This window comes from Hemibagrus wyckioides, linkage group LG14, assembly GCF_019097595.1.
Source record: "Hemibagrus wyckioides isolate EC202008001 linkage group LG14, SWU_Hwy_1.0, whole genome shotgun sequence".
In the NCBI taxonomy this organism is placed as follows: Eukaryota; Metazoa; Chordata; class Actinopteri; order Siluriformes; family Bagridae; genus Hemibagrus; species Hemibagrus wyckioides.
Window position 1 is genome coordinate 2,695,576 of NC_080723.1, and position 20,286 is coordinate 2,715,861.

The 20,286-nt window shown below is 39.9% G+C and overlaps 1 protein-coding gene across 4 annotated transcripts; it reads left to right on the forward strand.

Moving 5' to 3' along the window:
* The first annotated feature begins 500 nt into the window (after positions 1-500).
* znf800a (zinc finger protein 800a) lies at positions 501-17,014 on the forward strand. 4 transcript variants are annotated; one of them, XM_058408575.1, is made up of 6 exons: positions 501-706; positions 8,119-8,247; positions 10,866-10,961; positions 11,086-11,229; positions 11,402-13,116; positions 14,836-17,014. In XM_058408575.1, the coding sequence occupies exons 2-6, from the start codon at positions 8,130-8,132 to the stop codon at positions 14,851-14,853; spliced, it is 2,091 nt and encodes a 696-aa protein (XP_058264558.1). In that variant the 5' UTR covers positions 501-706; positions 8,119-8,129; the 3' UTR covers positions 14,854-17,014. The 4 variants fall into 4 exon arrangements, with proteins under 4 accessions (XP_058264558.1, XP_058264557.1, XP_058264554.1 ...); XM_058408574.1 differs by lacking the exon at positions 14,836-17,014 and adding an exon at positions 13,909-14,827 and having other exon boundaries at positions 11,402-13,286; XM_058408573.1 differs by having other exon boundaries at positions 505-706; positions 11,402-13,286.
* Positions 17,015-20,286: the final 3,272 nt, after the last annotated feature.

Sequence of the window (20,286 nt, forward strand, 5' to 3'; positions counted from 1 at the left end):
TTTTTTTTTTTTTTTAAAGTTTACACATGTTAAACCTTTTTCTGCACACTTAGGGTTATCTTTAAGAACACCACTTAGACGTAATAATGCTTGGTGCAGGTGGAGAGACTAGTGTAACTAGTTAACAATTACCTTGTTGAATATTTTAGAAATAGCTCGATCGTCTAAAAGACTTTTAATAATTGCTAGGCTTATCAACAAACTTTCACCAATAGAATTCAATAGAAAAAAAAAGTTGAACAACTTTAAGCGAGATGAATTAGCTCGACTTAGAACTAGTTTGTTGATGAAAGTGGTTCAATTTCGCGGTTTTATGCATTATTTGAGAAAGTTGAAGGTGCCTTCTGGGCTAAACTCCAAACTCCGGGAAGAGTTTCTTGTCATAGCGATTTTTAGTAAATAAGCGCGCTTTTAAAATGACAAGAGTGTTTAATTTAAGCCACTGGAAGACTCGGATGTCGGTCCGTCCAAAACGGCGACTGAGAACACGGTCACGTTTGTGCGGTCGCGAGCGTTCAAACTGCGCCTTTGCGCAACAGCCGCCTCGTTTGGAGGAGTCCGGTCAGTGCACAAAGACAGCGCCGGAGAGAGAGAGCAGCCATACAGCCACAGCAACCGTCTCCACATCCACTCGGCTAAATCCTCCGCCGGAACTCCAAAGTTGTTCCTCGCGAAGGCCGAGGCTAGGTAGAGCCTTTTAACAGAGGTAAGAACCCTCCACCGACACATTACACCATGATTTTCACCGCCAGTTTTCTACTTTGGGCCCGACATCGCGTAGCGGACCCGAGTGGCTTCGCTTCCTCACCGAGCGTGGCTGCTCTGAGCAGAAAAAAATGGCGTCACCGAGCGTGCTGGCTGTGCGGCCGGGGGAAAACGCACTTATTCCCGAAGCTCACGTCAACTCCCCGGTTCAATTTCAAGCCTGCCAGCGATATCTCTAGGCAGATTCGTGTTAGAAATGCATGCGGACAGTATTACGGGGCCTGGCGTCGAAATTAATACGCCAAGAAGGACGCGTAAAGCCGGAAGGGTCACCAGACCTGTGCGCCAAAGCTTCTTCAGGGAAGATGTGGCACAGCACCGCAAAGCGCAGCACTTTCACAAACACACACGTCCTACATTAGAACACACTCCGCCCGACGCATTTCGCCTTGAACCGTGTGGGCACGCGAAAATCGCTGAAAAACCGCGCGGCTTGATGGATGGATGGTGTGTTCGGTCTTTGTATCGGCTTCGCGGTTCAGCCCGCCTTTACGCTGCACTCGCTGGGAAGCGTCAGCTCTCGAGCGTATAGGCTTCTCAAGCCTGTGTACACCATTCTGAAAAAGATGGACTCTCCCTCGATCAGAGATAATCTGGCTCACATCGTGGCCTGGAACAGGGCAGATTTGGGCCGTAGTAGGCTATTTCGGTGCAAAAGAGATTTGTCGGTTAAAGCGTTATCTGGGAACGTTAATAGGTGGACACGAGATCTCGTGCAGCAGGCGACAAAAAAAAGTTGCTAACTCGGGTTTGTGTCTCGTGCCTGCGCCTCGATGGCTCCCGTGTTGCGCAGAACGGCCATCAACGCAAATGGTGCACGCCACCTTATCCGGCAGGTTTTTAGCCTCGGCGATGTAGCCGAACAACCTGTCTAATGCGGAAACGTGCACACGATTCCTCCTACGCGTAGCCTAACGTGGTTCTCGTCTTGGCCGCGTGTTTATTGTGTAGCTACGCGGTGGTGGAGTTGGCGATGTGGAAGTTGTCGGGGCTTCATGCGTTATCGCACATTAAACCCGCACATGGTCATCCGCGGCGTAGGCGTCGCTAGCCGTTGGCACACACAACTGGGAAACTCTCTTACTCCGACGCCCAGAAGCACTTTTAAGCATTTTTTTTTCACGTATGGATCTGCCTCACAGCCACTCGGCGGCATTCAGTCAGCGTTACACTTATTAACTTATCCGACCACTAACAGATTAGTGGCGCAGCTTTTTAACATTGTTATTGCCGTGATGATGGTAGCCTGCACAGGTTGACATTCTTTTGACAAAGACGGACACGGTTTAGAGGAAAGTTTCTGCCCGGTGGTAGGTGGAGAGCCTTAACTGGGAGCTAATTTAGATCCTCCAGTCTCGTTGAATCAATTACGGACGTGTTCTATATATCCAGGCAGTTCGGTCGCGGGTCTATCATTTTAAATGATTTTCCGGTCATGTGACTCGAGCGGGTGCGAATTCTTCCGAACACTCGCGCTACTGTCCGGGTGTGTATACACTGTGTCCACGCTAGTCCACTCTTTTGACTGTTTTGTACTTTTTTTCCGGTTTTTTTTTGGGGGGCGCATGGCTTCAACTTGGCGTGTAGACAATGATGTAAGCTGCACGGAAGATTTCCATTTTATAAAGCAGCCATCCACCCACCCACTCACAGACTGCCATGGACCTTGTCAAGTTGAAGTGCCTATTGAAGCTGTTACACAGTTGTTCCTTGTAGTTTGTTTTAAGGGTCAGATAACTACATCATGGTCTCCACTAGCCTATTTCTCATTAAGTTGATTCTTGCAATATTGTGGAGTGCAGGTGCATTCATTTAAATTCAACCGGGTCTGGATTTATTTAATCTCCTCATTGTAATGTAAACAGTTATGATTCTGAATCGGATTGTTAGAAACGTGTTGCGTGTTCTACTTCACTTTGAACGTTGTTTGTTGCAGCGCCGACTGTAACGTGCGGCAGGGTGAAGCCTGGGACGTCACTTATCATATTAAACACAACTTTTCGTTGTTATTGTAAAGCAGACCTTTCACGTGTGATGCTGCCAAACGTTTGGGACAAGGCTGTTCCTCTTTGATTTTTAGGACAATTATTATGGAATATCCGGTTCTAATTGGATTTTTTTTTTTAGATGAATGCAGGTCTTTAAACATTAAAGACAAGAATCCTAACAAACTCCCAAAAAATCCCAACAGACCCAACACCTTGCAAAATTGTTGATGGACGTGTTTGGGTGGCAGAGGGATGCTAGGCTCTGGGGGAAGGAGCGTATCTTTTTCTAAACAGCAGTATTTGTTTCTAAAATAAAGGAAAAGATAGTCGCTCTGAAAAGTCTGGATATTTATGACCCGTCGATCATTTATGCCACTCTCGGATTTCGTGTTTGCCGGACCTGGGCGGGGGGTGTATTGGTGTGCCTATGTTTTCTCCCGGTTTGCTTCCATTGACGTTTTAGCATAACATTAGCAGCCGGTCAATTGCTAGGAAAAAAAAGGGACAAAAAGGCCTCCTCCAGCTAAAGCATTCTCCTTGCAGGTAAATAAAGAAAAGGAGAAATAAGCTTGCCAGTTCTTTAGAAGAGCCTTCAGCGCTCAGCAACCGCACACCACCGACTCTGTGTAATGCACCTGCTAGTTCAGAACCTGCTAGATTTATGAATATGACTGATTAGATTTTTGTGGAGGACCCATATGGTTTCATAGCCACACTGTTTCCAGCCGGTGTGTGTGACCAAGCAAGACAGCCTATATTTGGAGATATAGGTGTGTGTGTGTGTGCACACACATGTGTTGATTGTCCAGTGCTCACTAGCTTACTAGTTTAGTCTGGTGTGGTTTAACTGATTTCTGATTTATCTGATTGTTTTAACAACTAATGAAAACTCAAATTCTCATTTCTATATTTATAGCTTTTAATTTAATATTACTATGGTGTATTTATGATTCAATAGGGCCTACTCGTTTGCCGTATCTTGATGTATCTGTATTAATTTCCAGAAAGATTTCACTTTCAGGTGTCATAAATTTCTTAGGTGCAGTCAGGTCACATCATGTCTCCTTTTACATTGGATTAAACAAAAATGGGGAAGGTTTATGACCAAAATAACGGCAGATGGAACCTTACGACTCTAACATCACAAGTTACCTACGACTTTTGGAAGAATGTGGGGTGATTTGATTATTTAAAGATATTTTATGTTGAATCAGTGGCTCAGAGATTTGTGTACAGATCAGTGTAAAATAATGAATTGAATTATTCTGGTCATTTTCTTAAAATAGAGGGTTTATCATTGATGTAAGAAGTGACTGGTTCTCTGTACAGCGAGTGAATCCCACTGTTTTAAGGGGAAATTTGTAGTCATTGCCGCAGGGCTCTTCTCCATGTAAGACCTATGTGTGTACTGAATTGAATTAGTTACTAAAATTTCTAATTTGTTAGTCTAGTTATAATTGAACCTTTTTGTCCGTACTAATTTGACTTTATTTCAAGTAACACACTATTCCACTACACCCACAACTTTGTCTTTTGGCTACAGAAACAGCATTTGAAGGCAGAAAATTGTATGAATCGGGCTGAATTGATGTGACTTCCATTTCTTAAAAAGTATTTCATTAGTCAGAGTTTATTGTTGGGATTTTTTATTCCGGTTTAAAAAGGTACAGCGGTTATGTTCTCTTGTCTGAGGTGTGCTAATATCGCTTACATAAGGCTAGCAATATTTTGAATAAAAGAGGAAAAAAATGCGTAATTCATTTTGTCATCATCTCATCGTTCACAAATTTGATGCTCGCATACAAGATGGCACACACTGTCCAAATACTGAATAAGAAATGGTATTTTAGGATCTTTTAATAAATGATGTCATAGGTCACGTGGATTGTCCTTCCAAAGAAACTACACATAGTGCTGTGCGTCTTTCAAAATAAAGCAGAAACAGAAATAAATCATAACGAACGCCCTTAATGGCTCCGTTTTGTATGATCTAGGTCACGTGCGTCAAAACAAGATGTCTGTGGGCCAGATATGGCCTGCTGCTTCATTTTATTCACCGTGCACGAACATATAAAAAAAAAAAATACTGAATCAGTCCTCTATTACTCAACATTTTTTTACACTGCTATTCACGACAGACCCGTAGCACAGCCGCAGTACAGTGCACATGGGCTCCTCACTCACAGCGCTGATGTGTTCCTGTGTACTGCTTTTAATCTAACTCGAACCCGTGTAGGAAAACAATTCAGATACGTGCGAGATGTTAGCCTTTAGTGTGTGGGGGGGGTTCGCAAAGTCTACATTCAAAATCTGAATGTCAAAAGTAACGAACAATCGGTTATTACACAATTTGTTGTTAATAAACATGCATAACGAATCAACACAAAAAAAAATAAAGTAACATTAATAGCTGATCAAATTGTGTGTGTTTTGTTTCATAGTGCCATTTCCACTTTTCACAACTCCAACTGTCTCGTTATAAATCGAACAGAACGGCTTCGTGCAAAATGAAGGCATATCTCTCTGTCCAATCATCTCTGAAAACTCTCTTCTTTTCTTTTCCTGGAAACTAACATCCTCATCCATCCAAACCTCACTGCTGTAAAGTGTTGCCCGATTGCCCCACCCCGATTACGTCAAATGTCATATTCTCGCTGCGGTGAAGTGTTGCCCAATTGCCCCTCCCGATTACGACAAACTGGATGTCATGGCGACAATGTCACGCAGAAAAACTTTTAATATCTTGCCTTCGCTTTCATTTCGGACCATCTCCAAAAAGACATAAAGGAAACGAAACAGATGATTTACATTTACGTTTAGGATGCGTTTAGCAAAGTAGGGAATCCACACTTTTAATCCCTTACACACAATTAGTGCTCTTGAAATACGAAATGGAGGCGGGTCAGCAACGAATTCCCTCCGGATCCAGATCTGGCCCGGAGTCCGGACTTTGCGAAGTGTTGCTTCAATGCGATTGAATAGTTTACTGCAATATATTTGTACTCCGACATCTAAAATATTCGCATGATATGACCAAAAGTTTGTGGACACCTGATCGTCATTTCTTTTTGAACATCCTGTTTCAGACTGAGCCAACCTTTTTTTCTATTATAGTAGCAGTCACTCTTCTAGGAAGGCTTTCAGCTACATGTTGGAGCGTGGCTGTTGGGGATTTGCTCATTCAGCCACAAGAGCATAAGTGAGGCCAGGTATGTAGTTGGCATTCCAGTTCATCCAACACAAAGGTGTTGAGTGGGGTTGAGGTCAGGGCTCTGTGCAGCCCACTTGAGCTCTTCCACTCCAGCCTTGGCAGGCCATGTCTTTATGAACCTCACTTTCTGCATGGGGGCATTGTCGTGCTGGAACAAGTTTAGATTTATAATACCTCCACATACTAAGGCTTCCAAGAGCTTCCGATTATGTTTATGAAGGCAGAGGTATGGATGTGATGGTCAGGTGTCCGCATTATTTTTAAATATAGTGTATGTGCTGATGCGCAGTGGTTAGTCATTTTTTTTCTAATTGACCTGTAATTCAGAAAAAGTCGTGGACTATTATCTGTCAGTGCTGATGTTTTGGCTTTATACCTTGTTTAAAATGACTGATAATTAATCACACAACTTTGAAACAAATGTAAACAGTAAATAAGTTATAAACATATTAAGTAGCATTAATATTCGTACTTCATGTTAACTGACCTGTTGTAAGCAAACGTCTGAGAAATAGCGCCGACTCTATATCATGTAGCGAGGGTCAAGGTGTTTTTCCAGTCACTGAAAGCCTGTGTCCTAAACTGCAGAGAACGGTTGATCGTCCAGAACGATAAACTCATCGAATGCTTGTGCCACAGACGGAGTAATGTTAGCCTTTGGTTGTCCCTTTTAAGCAAAAGCTGCCTTCAGTTTAGCTTTAACAAATTCACTATATTCCTTGCTGTGCTTTAAAGTGGGTCATCAGATTAGTTTTAGCAGTTGTTACAGCTCCAGCAGTCCAGAGCTTACAGGTTGCAATTGTTGCTGTTGTTGTAGTCACCCAATTTGAAGTAATCCCAGACAAAAGACTTCTACACATCAAGCACAAGTTGCAGGCTAACTGTCCGACATGTTTTTCTGGCCCCTTTTGATTAACAAGATGTAACCAGTCCCGATTGTCGGCTGTTTTTAAATGTACGGTCGAGGTCGGATAGCACGGACAATTGCTCTTATTTGCTCACCGGTCAAAACCTTGATGCATCCCCGTCAGTGTATCATAATGAATTAGAATTCTTAGCATTAAACCTTGACCATTAAAGTGGAATAAAACTTCTACCAAGCTCCAGCAGAGCACATCCTCTCAGCCGTCCAGCTAATTCTACAGATTTAGTCAATTTAGGCTTGTGTTAATTGATCTGATATATCAACTGCTTCCATCGAACAAATGTAGTTATAGACCGTGACCACAAGCCAGCAGAGCTCAAGGAAGGTGTGGCAACGGCAACTCTGACATCACGTCATTCTTGTTCCTGACCATGAAGCAGCCATCGGATTAAATATAAACATGACCCTGTGAATCGTTCTTACTTTATAGTCAGCTAATTACGCAGCTGTTACGTAAATCAGCCACACTAAGCAGATAAAGTGCTGATTTTAACCAGAACAGTAAGCGTGAATACCTTGAGAGCAAAAACCAAATCTAACACCAACAGTCTTCACACCCACGTACTTAAGGAGCAAGGAAGAAATATCTTGCAAGTCTTCTTTTTGTATGTGTGTGTGTGTGTGTTTGTGCTTTTTTATTTGCTGAAACTAGCTAAGTAATATGTCTACTGTCCTTTAAATTTGCTGTCCTATTGCCTAGCAACTGTAGTCTCTTTTTCGATTTTAGACATCAATTTTAATGTAATGCACAATAAATGAAGACTGTAATGCATTGTTATAATTCATTTAAAGCATGGGGGAAATTCTGACACTCTTTAAGCCCTAATGACTTTCCTTCCATCACCTGCACTTTCTGGATCATGATGCTACACAATAACACCAATGGCCTGCGCTGGTGGGTGCTGGGGGATGCGTTAGCTTAGTGGTTATGGTGTTGCTCGGAAGGTTGTGACTTCGAATCCCAGCTGCTGCTTGGAAGTTTGTAATTTGTCCTAAAACTAGGGGACTAATCCCAATTATTTATAGATAAAGGTCCAACTTTTTATCATAACCCGTGCCAGTGACTGCTAGTATAAACTTTGAGTGAAAAACTTTGATTTAATTTCCCTCTGCTTTATTGTTTCTCTCTTTAATGATAGTGAGCTATTCCTTTTACTTTAGTCTGAATTACTGTTGGAGATTTAATTGTCAATTCCATTAGGAATTAATGGATGGCTATGTGTTTCTAGAGGTCTGCAAGATGGAGGAAACTGGCACTGACGTGACCCCGAACAACGACAAGTGCTGCCAGACCGAGACACTGTGGCACTGCAGTTGCCAGGCGGCTCCACAGCAAGAGGGCTGCGACCAACCGCAAGGTACACATGGGCAATACATTTAATACAGTTCAGTTTTGTTTGTGCATGACACTGTGATAATAGGTATCGTGCATAGATTAGGAAATAAATGAACTTAGGATTAGGATATAATAAACTACCAGTCAAAAGTTTGGACACACCTTTTAATTCAATGTTTTTTGTTTAGGGATTTATTTTCTACATTCTAGAACAATACTGGAGATTTCAAAACTATGAAATAACACACATGGACTTAAGTAATCCATATGTAATGACAACAAAAAACAGTCAGTTGTTATTTTAAGACACGAAGGTCAGGTGTTCTGGAATAGTTCTTGCAAGAACAGTATTGTCAAGTGCATTTGCAAAACCCATCAAGCACCATGATGAAACTGGCTCACATGAAGACCATCCCAGTAAAGCAAGACCAAAACTGACCTCTGCTGCAGAGGAGAAGATCATTTAGAGTGACCAGCCTCAGAAATCACCAATTAACAGCACCTCAGATTAGAGGCGTTATGAAGGCTTTACAGAGCATCAGTAGCAGACATATCTCAATATCAACTGTTCAAAGGACATTATTGTGGATTTCGGGCCCCCTTCAGCATTGTTTTACAATGTAGAAAGAAATAAACATCAGGAAAGACCATGGAATTAGAAGGTGTGTCCACACTTTTGACTGGTAGTGTGGGTATGCTTTATATGTGGTTTATGGTGTTGGACTACTGATCAGAAGGTTGTGAGTTCGAATCCCAGGTCCACCAAACTGCCAGTGCTGGGCCCCTGAGCAAGGCCCTTAAGCCTCAATTGCTCAGTTGTATAAAAACGAGAGGAAATTGTAAGTCGCTCTGGATAAATGCCAGAAATGTAAATATCAGCAATTTATTACTTTAGATATAAGCTAATATCAAAGCAGGTTAAGATATGGGAGAATGTAGAAGACAACTCCTAATCTACTTCATAATTTACATATAATGATTTTTTTAGTAATCTCTGCTGTATATTTGCCCATAAAAAATGTTAAACATTATTATTATTATTATTATTATTATTATTATTATTATTATTATTATTATTGATGATATGATGATGATAATAATAACACTAATAATACTAATAATTTAAAAGTATAATTATTATTATTATTTTTTATTATTTTTAATAATAACATGATTATTATGCTTTTAAACGATTAGTATTATCAGTGTTATTATTATCATTATTATTATCAACATGTCAATAATAATAATAATAACTGTAAATTATTATTATAATTATTATCATTATAATAATTATTATCATTATTTAATAATAATAATAATAATAATAATAATAATAATTTACAATTGTTATTGTAAGTATAGTTTGTATAGTATAATTGTATAGTTTACAATTAGTATTGTTATTGTCATTATTATTATGATTATTTTTAAAATAATAATAATAATAATAATAATAATAATAATAATAATAATAATAATAATAATATTTAATAATAATAATACTGATAATGACAACAATAGTAATAATTTTAAATTATTATTATTTTTGTTGTTGTTATTATTAATATATTTTTAATAATAATTATTATAATTATTGTTATTTTGAAATTATTATTGTTGTTATTATTAGCATCATCATCAATAATAATAATAATAATAACTGTAAATTATTATTATAATTATTATCATTATAATAATTATTATCATTATTTAATAATAATAATAATAATAATAATAATAATAATTTACAATTGTTAGTATTGTTGTTATTGTCATTATTATTATGATTATTTTTAAAATAATAATAATTATAATAATAATAATAATATTTAATAATAATAATACTGATAATGACAACAACAATAGTAATAATTTTAAATTATTATTATTTTTGTTGTTGTTATTATTAATATATTTTTAATAATAATAATTATTATTATAATTATTGTTATATTTTGAAATTATTATTGTTGTTATTATTAGCATCATCATCATCATCAATAATAATAATAATAATAATAATAATAATTTACAATTTTAGTATTGTTGCTATTGTCATTATTATTATGATTATTATTATTTTTAATGATAATTATACTTTTAAATTATTAGTATTACCATTATTGTTATTATTTTCCTTATTATTATTTGCATCATCATCAGTAATAATAATTTACAATGATTATTATTATTATTATTATTATTATTATTAATAATAATAATAATAATAATAATAAAATAACATTGCTGAGTGTAAGGGATTTCTAAGTAGCATTTAATAATAATTTAAACGCAAATTAAACACAGGTTGCTTTTAGACAGTCGGTTTGTTGGTGTCTTTCAGTGGAATCTTTAAAATCTAATTTGCACTCTTACTTTTGGATGAAACCAGATTTGAAATATCAAGGAGAAACATTTACAAGGAGAAGCGGTTTAGGAAAACTTGTAGTTTTCAGAAACAGAATATCAAAATCACACTGAAAAGGGATAACTCTACAAAGTGGTAAAAACTAACAGCAATGTTCTTCAAACGAGAACACGGAGCTCACAATTTTTTTTTTTAATGCTTATTTAATTTTGTTTAGTATCATGTAGTAAGCTTTACATATCATCATTCATCTTTGACATCTTTTCTAGTGCATATTATCGAGCCAGGAGACCTGCCTCTACTTCAGCAGCAGCTCCAGACTTCTAAGTCAGGAATTCAACAAATAATTGAGTGCTTTCGCTCAGGTACATCAATATTAGAAGTTTCTCATTCTTTCGCTCTCCTGGCTACAAGTTAATCTGAAATGAGAGATATAGTCATAAGACCTTCCTGTCAGCTCTACCACTGTGTTTTTGATGGTTTTCGCAGGTACGACCCAGCTCAGGCACATGTTGCTGAAGGAAGTCGACACCATCTTCGAGTGCAGGCTTTGCCGAAGTCTTTTCCGTGGACTGCCCAATCTGGTCACACACAAAGAGTTCTACTGCTTTTCTGGACATCATGAGCAAGATGGTCTGTTTTTGTTCTGACATTTATGTCAGATCTACTAACTCCCAATTACACTCCATCTTTTCCTTTATCATAGTTTCTGTAGCCAGATTTTATTCCATGAAATCTCCATGACTATATCTTGCTTTAAATTGAATTTACAGTGTAGAATTTTTACTGTGATTTTACTCTACAGATTCTTCTGAACCGAACAAGCAGACCCAGGCTGTCAAAGAGCTACTAGAGGCAATCTATCCACAAAGAGACAAGCAGGAACATGTGATTCAGTTGGAGACGATAGAGACTAACCCCAATGCTGTGTTCCAACACCTGACGGTCGAGAATTATGAAAACGAGAATGTGACCATGCCCACTAATTCCCATCAGCCAGACCCGGTACCACAGAAACCGCATCGCCGCAAGTCTTCTGTCGCCCCGAAAAAGATCGAACAGCAAGACATAGAGGACACAGACGATGACATGGACACAGCATCTGATAAATCTCTAGAGAGAAAAGATGCAAAATCGGAAGAAAAGGGCAACACGGAACAGGATAAGAGGGTAGAAACTGAAGAGGAAGCTGCCCCTGAGATGAAGGAAACGAGGATATCTTGTTGCCTCTGTCGAAAGGACTTCAGCTCGAGGAGCAGCATCCGCCGTCACTGCCGGAAGATGCACCGGCAGAAGCTGGAGGAGTTGTGCAAGTTTACCGAAACACGCACAGTGCCCATCAGCTTGCTGTCTATGGTAAAGACCAAGCGTGTGGAAGATCCTCCGCCATCCACTGGCAAAAGTTGCCCCGTCTGCCAAAAGTCCTTCGCTACCAAGGCTAATGTGCGTCGGCACTTCGACGAGGTGCACCGAGGATTGAAGCGAGACTGCATCACACCAGACATCGCCACCAGACCTGGCCAGCCACTTTTGCTCGAGGGTTCACCAGTTCCTCCAAAACAACCCAGCTCCTTTGCAAAGCAAGACCAACCAGAGGTCAGCGTTACGACCTCTCGGTGCAGGCTGTGTCGAAGGAAATACAGCTCACAGGTCATGCTGAGGAGGCATATGCGCATTGTCCATAAGGTTCACACATTGGAAAATGGCTCCTCCGCCAGCCGCGCCGTCTTCACCAGAAAAAACAAAATAAAGACGGAACCTGATGAGGAGGCTTGCCCCGGAAAAAGTAGTCTCCCTTCTATTGCGTCCTCTTCGGCTGATGTAGATAAGAGCACGGTGAGCTCGCCATCAAAGCCTAAAGTAACAGAGGACTCTGGAAACCTCCCGTTAAGTTTTGACTTCAAGCAGATGTACTGTTGGCTATGCAAGCGACAGTTCAGCTCCAGTCAGAACCTGACCAAGCACATCACCGAGCTGCACATGGACGGTAATGACAGCATCTACATCAAGTTTTATGGGTGTCCCATCTGCAGATACGAGTCGCGGCGGAAGCGGGATGTCATCCGTCACATCACCGTGGTTCACAAGAAGTCCTCTCGCTACCTGGCCAAGATCATGCCCATCCTCGAAAGCCGCGCCGTGAAGAAACCAGCCGAGGTTGTGCTGAACAGCAGTGGGAAGAGCGCGTCTTTGAAAGAGGACGTCTCTGCGAAGCACCACGCTCCATCGTCCAGCATGCTAACGACATCGGACCTAGCGACTCCATCCAAAATGAGTCCGCAAGACTCCTCCTGGTCGCCCGGGGTGAAGAAAAGCGAGTCCTCAGTCTACTTGAATACTCGTAAGAATTCCGCCCTCACATCTCTAAACACTCCGAATCACGATCAGGAACATTCTCAGCTCACCAAAGTATGTAAACAAGAGAAGAAACTTCAAGAGCCAAAGAATCCACATGTTACCCGGAGCCACAAACCCAGCAGAGGAAATCCCATCACTAGAAGCCAGGAGTCAAGCACAGAGGTGAGGGTTACTAAGAACTTTTCTCTGCATGGATGTGACATGTGCAGTCGAGCGTTTGCCAAGAAGGTTTTTCTAGAGACGCACAGACGAAGCCATAAGACCAGTGTCAATACCCCAACTGGAAGCACTAAAGTACAGGGAAGAAGCACTCGGTCAAAGGCGCTGATATGGTGAGTCAGTCTTTTATATCATTCAAATTAGTGCCCTCTACGATTGACTTTTTCTGCAGCCTGTTAATATGAATAACATTAATATGAATAAAATACCCTTTGAGCTAGTGCTGAGCCAAAATTGCTAAGACGATAATGATTATTTGATTCTGGGATGAATAATTATGCACATACATTTCGGAACGGCTCTAATAAACTTCATTCGAAACTTTCCATTGGAAGCTCTGCAGTACTCGATTTACATAAACAGAACTGTATCCGGATTTACTTCACGCTTAGACATCGGTTGGTCCCGAAAAATCGGATCAGAGCGAACAGATTCGTTGAGGTTTAAATACTGAGGATGCGCTCAGCACATACCCAAGCATTGTCCATTTTAATCTCTCGCCTCAAATAAAAGAATTTCCTCATGAATAGCTTGTGATATGCCAGAAGTTGGTAGATAATGAAGGGGTGAGATTTTGGAACTGAGGTGGTAGAGTTTAAGATTTGCGTCTAAACAAGAATCCTAGGAGCACTATATATAGTGTGTAAGTTTTTAAAATAAAGACACTATATGGCCAAATGTTTGTGGACAACTGACTGTAATACTTGTATGTGCTTTTTGCCCATCTCATTCCAGATTTAGTCCCCCTTTGCTGTTAGAATAAGCTCCACTCTACTGGGAAGGTTTTCCACTAGATGTTGGAGTGTGGCTGTGGAGATTTGTGTTCATTCAGTCACGAGAGCGTTAGTGAGGTCAGGCGCTGATGTCAGATGAGGAGGCCTGCGGTGCAGTCAGTGTTCCAGTTCATCCCAGAGGTGTTGAGGAGGGGTTGAGGTCAGGGCTCTGTGCAGGACACTCCGGTTCTTCCTCTTCAGCCCTTGTCTTCATGCCTCTTTGTGTACAGGGGCATTGTCATGCTGGGACATGATTGGGCTTGTTAGGAAATGATAATATCACAGCATATAAAGACCTTTCTGTGCTTCCAAAATTTGTGGCAGAAGTGTGACATAGTGTGATGATGTTCACGTATCCTAAACTTTTGGCCATGTAGTGTATTTAGTATAGATTGAGGAGCAGAAAATGTAAGACCATAATAATACAGGTCCAGTGTGTACACATGAAACCGCATGATTTCCATCAGCGAGTAGTTTAGTTAGTTAACAGATTACTTTACACACATTTGAGGTTTTCACAAGAATTTGTCTTTTATTTCTTGTACTTCTGAGCACTACATAAGCTTTAAAATGAATTCATTAGGCATTACACTACTCTGTTCTACCTTCTGTGAAATAGATGCAAATGACATGCAGATCATCTGGGGCACCAGACTTCAGTGAGGAAATCATCAAATTGCTTGTTTGCCACTGACTTTGTTAGATCACAGGGTTACAATATTTGAACAGGGAAGCAAATCTGAATAAAAATAAAACCCCAACTAGTTCATTTCATCATCATTTTTTTTTGTCTGTGGGTTTTCTAATACTTTGTCCTCTTTCTGAATGCTGTACTTTTAAGACGTGGTTCTCTCTCTCTTTTTTTCCCCCTTCCCTCCTCTTTCTTTAGATATTGACGTCCATATGAATGACACATGCTCACCGGAATGTATAGATCTTCAGCAAATAAAACGCAGCAGCACAGGAACGGAAAGCTTTACCCGAAACATGACGGCTTCTAAGAGGAAGGATCCATGCAAATTACGGGAAGGACCTGCACCGAATGTTCTGTTTCAGTACTGCAGAGGGCGCTGCCACCTAACTCTTCTCATCCCGGAACACAGAAGTTACCGATTGTTCTCAACCAGTTACAGTTACTGAGTTACATGCATTTGAAGGACATCTCTCTCTCTCTCTCACTTTAGTTTTTTATTCGGTTATTTTTTTAAGTAGTCGACTTTTGACTTTTAATGAAGTATATTTGTGCAGAATACAGTTTTATGGTCGCTCGTTTGCATCGTCAGTCACGTCTCGACTTTTGCTCTCGACCAACCGTATGTCCAGTAGAGAGCGTAGTCACCAATGAAAGCTCGGTAGAGCTGTAATGAAATTCTGTTGACGGTTCAAACGGCTCATATAAATCAGAGCGCTTGTACAGTTAGAGATAACTCCTTTGACCTGCTGTTTTTACCTCTAGTTGTTGCAGGGCGATTCGAGTCGATGCTTAAAAGTAGCTTAACAGTACACTTAGGCTTTTTGACTAGTCAAACCTCTGACTTTTATATAAATGTAGCCTATATAACATTTAAATTAGAATCGTTTAACTAATCAGAAAATAAACTAAACAAGTCAATTTCTAATTTTGTTCTCTTTTGAAACGGATCGGTGATCGAATACTAGAAGCGACGATGTACACTTGTCTCTTTACGTAACTTTTCGGTTTGCTTTTAGTTTACACTGCTCAGATGTAAAAGCTTGCTTAACTGTAAATGCTCTGCGAAACACTTTGGGGTAGATATCTGAATGAGTGTTTTTTTTTCCCTTAAGATCATTTTTAATATGTTAATGTTGCATATATAAGTAGGACTGCTTACTTTGGAAATAAAAAAAAATTAAAGCTGCACTGTTCAGTTCTACTTAGCAGATACTAGATAACAGCTAAAAACAATTAGGCGCCCTTTTTTTGTTTTTTCCCATTACAAATTTATGCATGCACCTTCCATTCCATTCCATTCCATTCCATTACATAAGCGACCCTAACCTTACACATGCCCAGACTTTTTCCCCTGGCAAGTCAGTGTTGCATGGCTTACTTTACAGGATTAAAAGTAAATACTTTTATATTTAAAATAATAATAATTATATTAATATAAAAAAAATTTGCCCAGGGAAAGATGCTAACCCATTCGAGTGATGGAGAAACGACATGTAAACGAATTGCAAAATTTGTTTTTCAAAGCTGTTTATTTTGTTTTGAGTGAACTTTTCCCATGAGAAATTCACACGCCTAAGAAGAATTGAAGCTGAATAAGTTGAGAAAGTTTGCCTCGACCCTCTGGTCGGTCTGCACCGCTAGTGTGTTTATGTGCATGTGCAAAATGAATGACGGTCACAGAAGGGTCTCCTCTATCTGATATTGATGCTTTAGGTGGAAAATTCGATTTAGTTCATGATTACCGGGATGGTCATGTACGTTTACTCAGATAATCTATCTATGATCTATTACTGTTAGCAGTCAGAATGTAAAAGGTCGAATCCTATGTTTTTAGAAAACGACACAGTGCAGCTTTAACCCATATCTGCCATTCCACGTTGAATGAAAATGCTGCTAATCCTTTGGCATTGTGACTACTGTTTGTGCTCATGTTTCCGCTTCCCCTTTAACGAGTCAGTGCTGCTCAGGTTGTGCTAAGACCAGTTATTATTATTATTTTTTTTAAAGGAGTATGACTGTTTGATAATATCTAATAAGAAGTCGCAACTGTGATCAAAAAAGGTTCATTAGATACTACTGCATCGGTTTTGTATAATGTTGCTCTTATTAGCTAACAGTTCATATGAAATATATCTAGACCTAAAAAATTACCTCTGTCTCCTTTAGTATATGTAACGATTAATTCGAGTTATTCGAGTGGGTGAAATGAAGTCCAATTGTTGGCGTGCATAACGAATGCTTCTGCTTGTTACTCTGTACATTTCTGACATAAGGTGTAACATTTTAAAAGGTAATCGGCAAGACTTGTAATGTATAAATACACAATACTTGCATTCCTATCCCTGCTTCACTAGAAATAACTTTGTTCAAATAAAGATTTTAAAACTACATCTTGTCGATGTATTCGATTTTTTTTCTTCTTTCTTTTGCCAAAAAATGTAAATGCAGTTTTTGTAACTGTATAAATATAATAAATGGATAGATAAGGCTGCAGGCAGAGGAAAGTGTTGCCTTCTCAGATCTCCAGGGTCCCAGGTTCAAACATGAGCTTGGGTTATTGACTACTCCATTTCTCAAAAACATGCCAGTAGGTGGATAAATTAAATGGCCCTTGGGTGTGCATCTGTGTGAACATGATGCTGTGGGATGGACTCATTCCACAGAGGGTGTATGTTTCCATCTCTTTCTTAATGCTCCTCAGATAAGCTCCGCCAGGATCCCTTTGAGTGAAGAGGATGAATGAATTAATTTCTATGAGCAAAAGAACTGTATATGGAGTAGACAGTTAGGCATAGGTGTAGTTAGTTGTTAGAGGATGGTGGTAGCTCAAGTGGTTAAAGCTCTGGGTTGTTCATCAGAATATTGGGGTTAGGCCCACTGTTAGGCCCTTAAGCATGGTCAGGGGTTAAACTGCCACTGTTGGACCACTGTTAGGCCCTTAGGCAATGTCGGGGGCTTAAACTGCCACTGTTAGGCCCTTAGGCAAGAATATTGGGGTTAGGCCCACTGTTAGGCCCTTAAGCAATGTTGGGGGTTAAACTGCCACTGTTAGGCCCTTAAGCAAGGTCAGGGGCTTAAACTGCCACTGTTGAGCCCCCCAGGGTTGTGTTCTGAGCCCCCTGCTGTACTCACTCTACACCTTTGACTGTGTGGCCACTTCCAGCTCCACCAACATCGTGAAGTTTGCGGATGATACTGTGGTGGTGGGCCTGATCTCCAATAACGACGAGATGGCCTACCTAGAGGAGATTAAAAACCTGGAGACATGGTGTCAGGTCAACAGTCTCCTCCTGAACGTCAGCAAGACTAAGGAGCTGATAGTGGACTTTAGCACAAAGCAGGAGAGGAATTACCAGCCTCTCACTATCGATGGGACCCCAGTGGAGAGAGTGGACAGTTTCCGGTACCTAGGTGTTTACATCACGCAGGACCTGACATGGTCCTGTCACATTAACACCCTGGTGAAGAAGGCCCGGCAGCGTCTTTATCATCTCAGACGTCTGAAGGACTTTAAACTGCCTTCAAAGGTGCTAAAGACATTCTACACCTGCACCATTGAGAGCATCCTGACGGGAAGTATCACAGCCTGGTTTGGGAACAGCACCAAACAGGACAGGCAAGCTCTCCAGAGGGTGGTGCGATCAGCCGAGCGTACCATCCGCATCGAGCTTCCTGACCTGGACACCATATGCAACAAGCGGTGCTGGACCAAAGCCAGGAAGATTATGAAGGACCTCAGCCATCCCAACAATGGACTCTTCTCTCTGTTGAGGTCAGGGAAATGTTTCCGTTCCTTGAAGGCGAACGCAGAGAGAATGAGGAGGAGCTTCTTCCTGCAGGCCATTCAGGCCCTCAACCAGTACACCTAGAATCTGGACTTTCTGGACTTACCCCCAGACGACATGACATTCTACCTCAGCTGATTGTTGCACATGCAAAAATTTCACTACTTTGTACACTGTACACACAATAACACTATCATTCTACATCTTTTCTGTACATCCTTGTGTGCACACTGCACTGACACTTTACTCCTTGTTCAATTGGACATTTATATTTGCCTTATATATACATCTACATATATATTTATATATTTATCTTACATATGCACGCTGTACATACTGTATTCATTTGCTACACCATTTCAAAGTTGACCATTTTATCTACATATATGCATATACTGTATCTTCTATATATTATAGAGTCTACACATATATTTATTCATATTGTTTTATTTTTCACATATACTATATATATACTATATTGTACTGTATTATATTAGTGTATTATATTTTTGTTTTTATATTTAGTTTTATAAAGCAGTTTTATATTTTATATTTATACATTATATATTATTACTATTTTTGTTACTATTTTTATTATTATTATTATTATTATTATTTTATTTTTCATTATTTATAATATTTACTGCTATATTGATACTACATATATATATATATATATATATATATATATATATATATATATATATATATATATATATGTATACATAGACATATATTTGCATATGCATATCTGACACTTGTCTTCCAAGTTATTTTCGTTTGTGACTTCTACCATTTAATTTTCCCTACTTTTCCCTATATATTCTTAACTATATCCCCTATTTTTCATGTCCACAGTTTAAATTTTTCTTTTTTACTCTTTCTTTTTTATGTAAGACAGTCGTAAAAAGCATTTCACTACATGTCGCAAGGCTGGGGGCTTAAGCTGCCACTGTTGGGCCCTTAAGCAAGGTCGGGGGCTTAAACTGCCACTGTTGGGCCACTGTTAGGCCCTTAAGCAAGGTCGGTGGCTTAAGCTGCCACTGTTAGGCCCTTAAGCAAGGTCGGTGGCTTAAGCTGCCACTGTTAGGCCCTTAAGCAAGGTTGGGGGCTTAAACTGCCACTGTTGGGCCACTGTTAGGCCCTTAAGCAAGGTCGGTGGCTTAAGCTGCCACTGTTAGGCCCTTAAGCAAGGTCGGTGGCTTAAGCTGCCACTGTTAGGCCCTTAAGCAAGGTTGGGGGCTTAAGCTGCCACTGTTAGGCCCTTAAGCAAGGTTGGGGGCTTAAGCTGACACTGTTGGGCCACTGTTAGGCCCTTAAGCAAGGTTGGGGGCTTAAGCTGCCACTGTTGGGCCACTGTTAGGCCCTTAAGCAAGGTTGGGGGCTTAAGCTGCCACTGTTGGGCCCTTAAGCAAGGTCGGGGGCTTAAACTGCCACTGTTGGGCCACTGTTAGGTCCTTAAGGCCCACAACCACCTAAGTAATGTGTATGTGACAAATAAAGGCAACTTCACTTACTAGCTTAATTAGTTAGGCTCTTACCTAAAAAGACTTATTGCTGTATTTAAAGCAAAAGGTGCTTTAAAAGAAAGGATTCATTAAGGGGTGTTCGTAACTTATGCAACCAGGCTATTGTATTAAATTTTTACTCTTGTGTTTATTTTTCATTTACATTCTTTTATATCCATAAGGTGGAAATAATCTGATATGATTCATCTTGGTTCCATATTTTACATAAAAAAAATTAAATAGAGGTGAGTAAATGTTTTATATCCACTTTATATCCAACTGTATAGAGCTGCTTAGGTTGCCAGTTCCCAGTGTGAAGGATCTTTTTTAGCTCTTCTTTGTTATTCCACATA

Coding starts and splice junctions, on each gene's coding strand:
- znf800a (XM_058408571.1), top strand. CDS start 8,130: ATGGAGGAAACTGGCACTGACGTGACCCCGAACAACGACAAGTGCTGC. Junction 8,248..10,865: donor GGGCTGCGACCAACCGCAAG/GTACACATGGGC, acceptor CATCTTTTCTAG/TGCATATTATCGAGCCAGGA. Junction 11,230..11,401: donor TGGACATCATGAGCAAGATG/GTCTGTTTTTGT, acceptor TTTACTCTACAG/ATTCTTCTGAACCGAACAAG.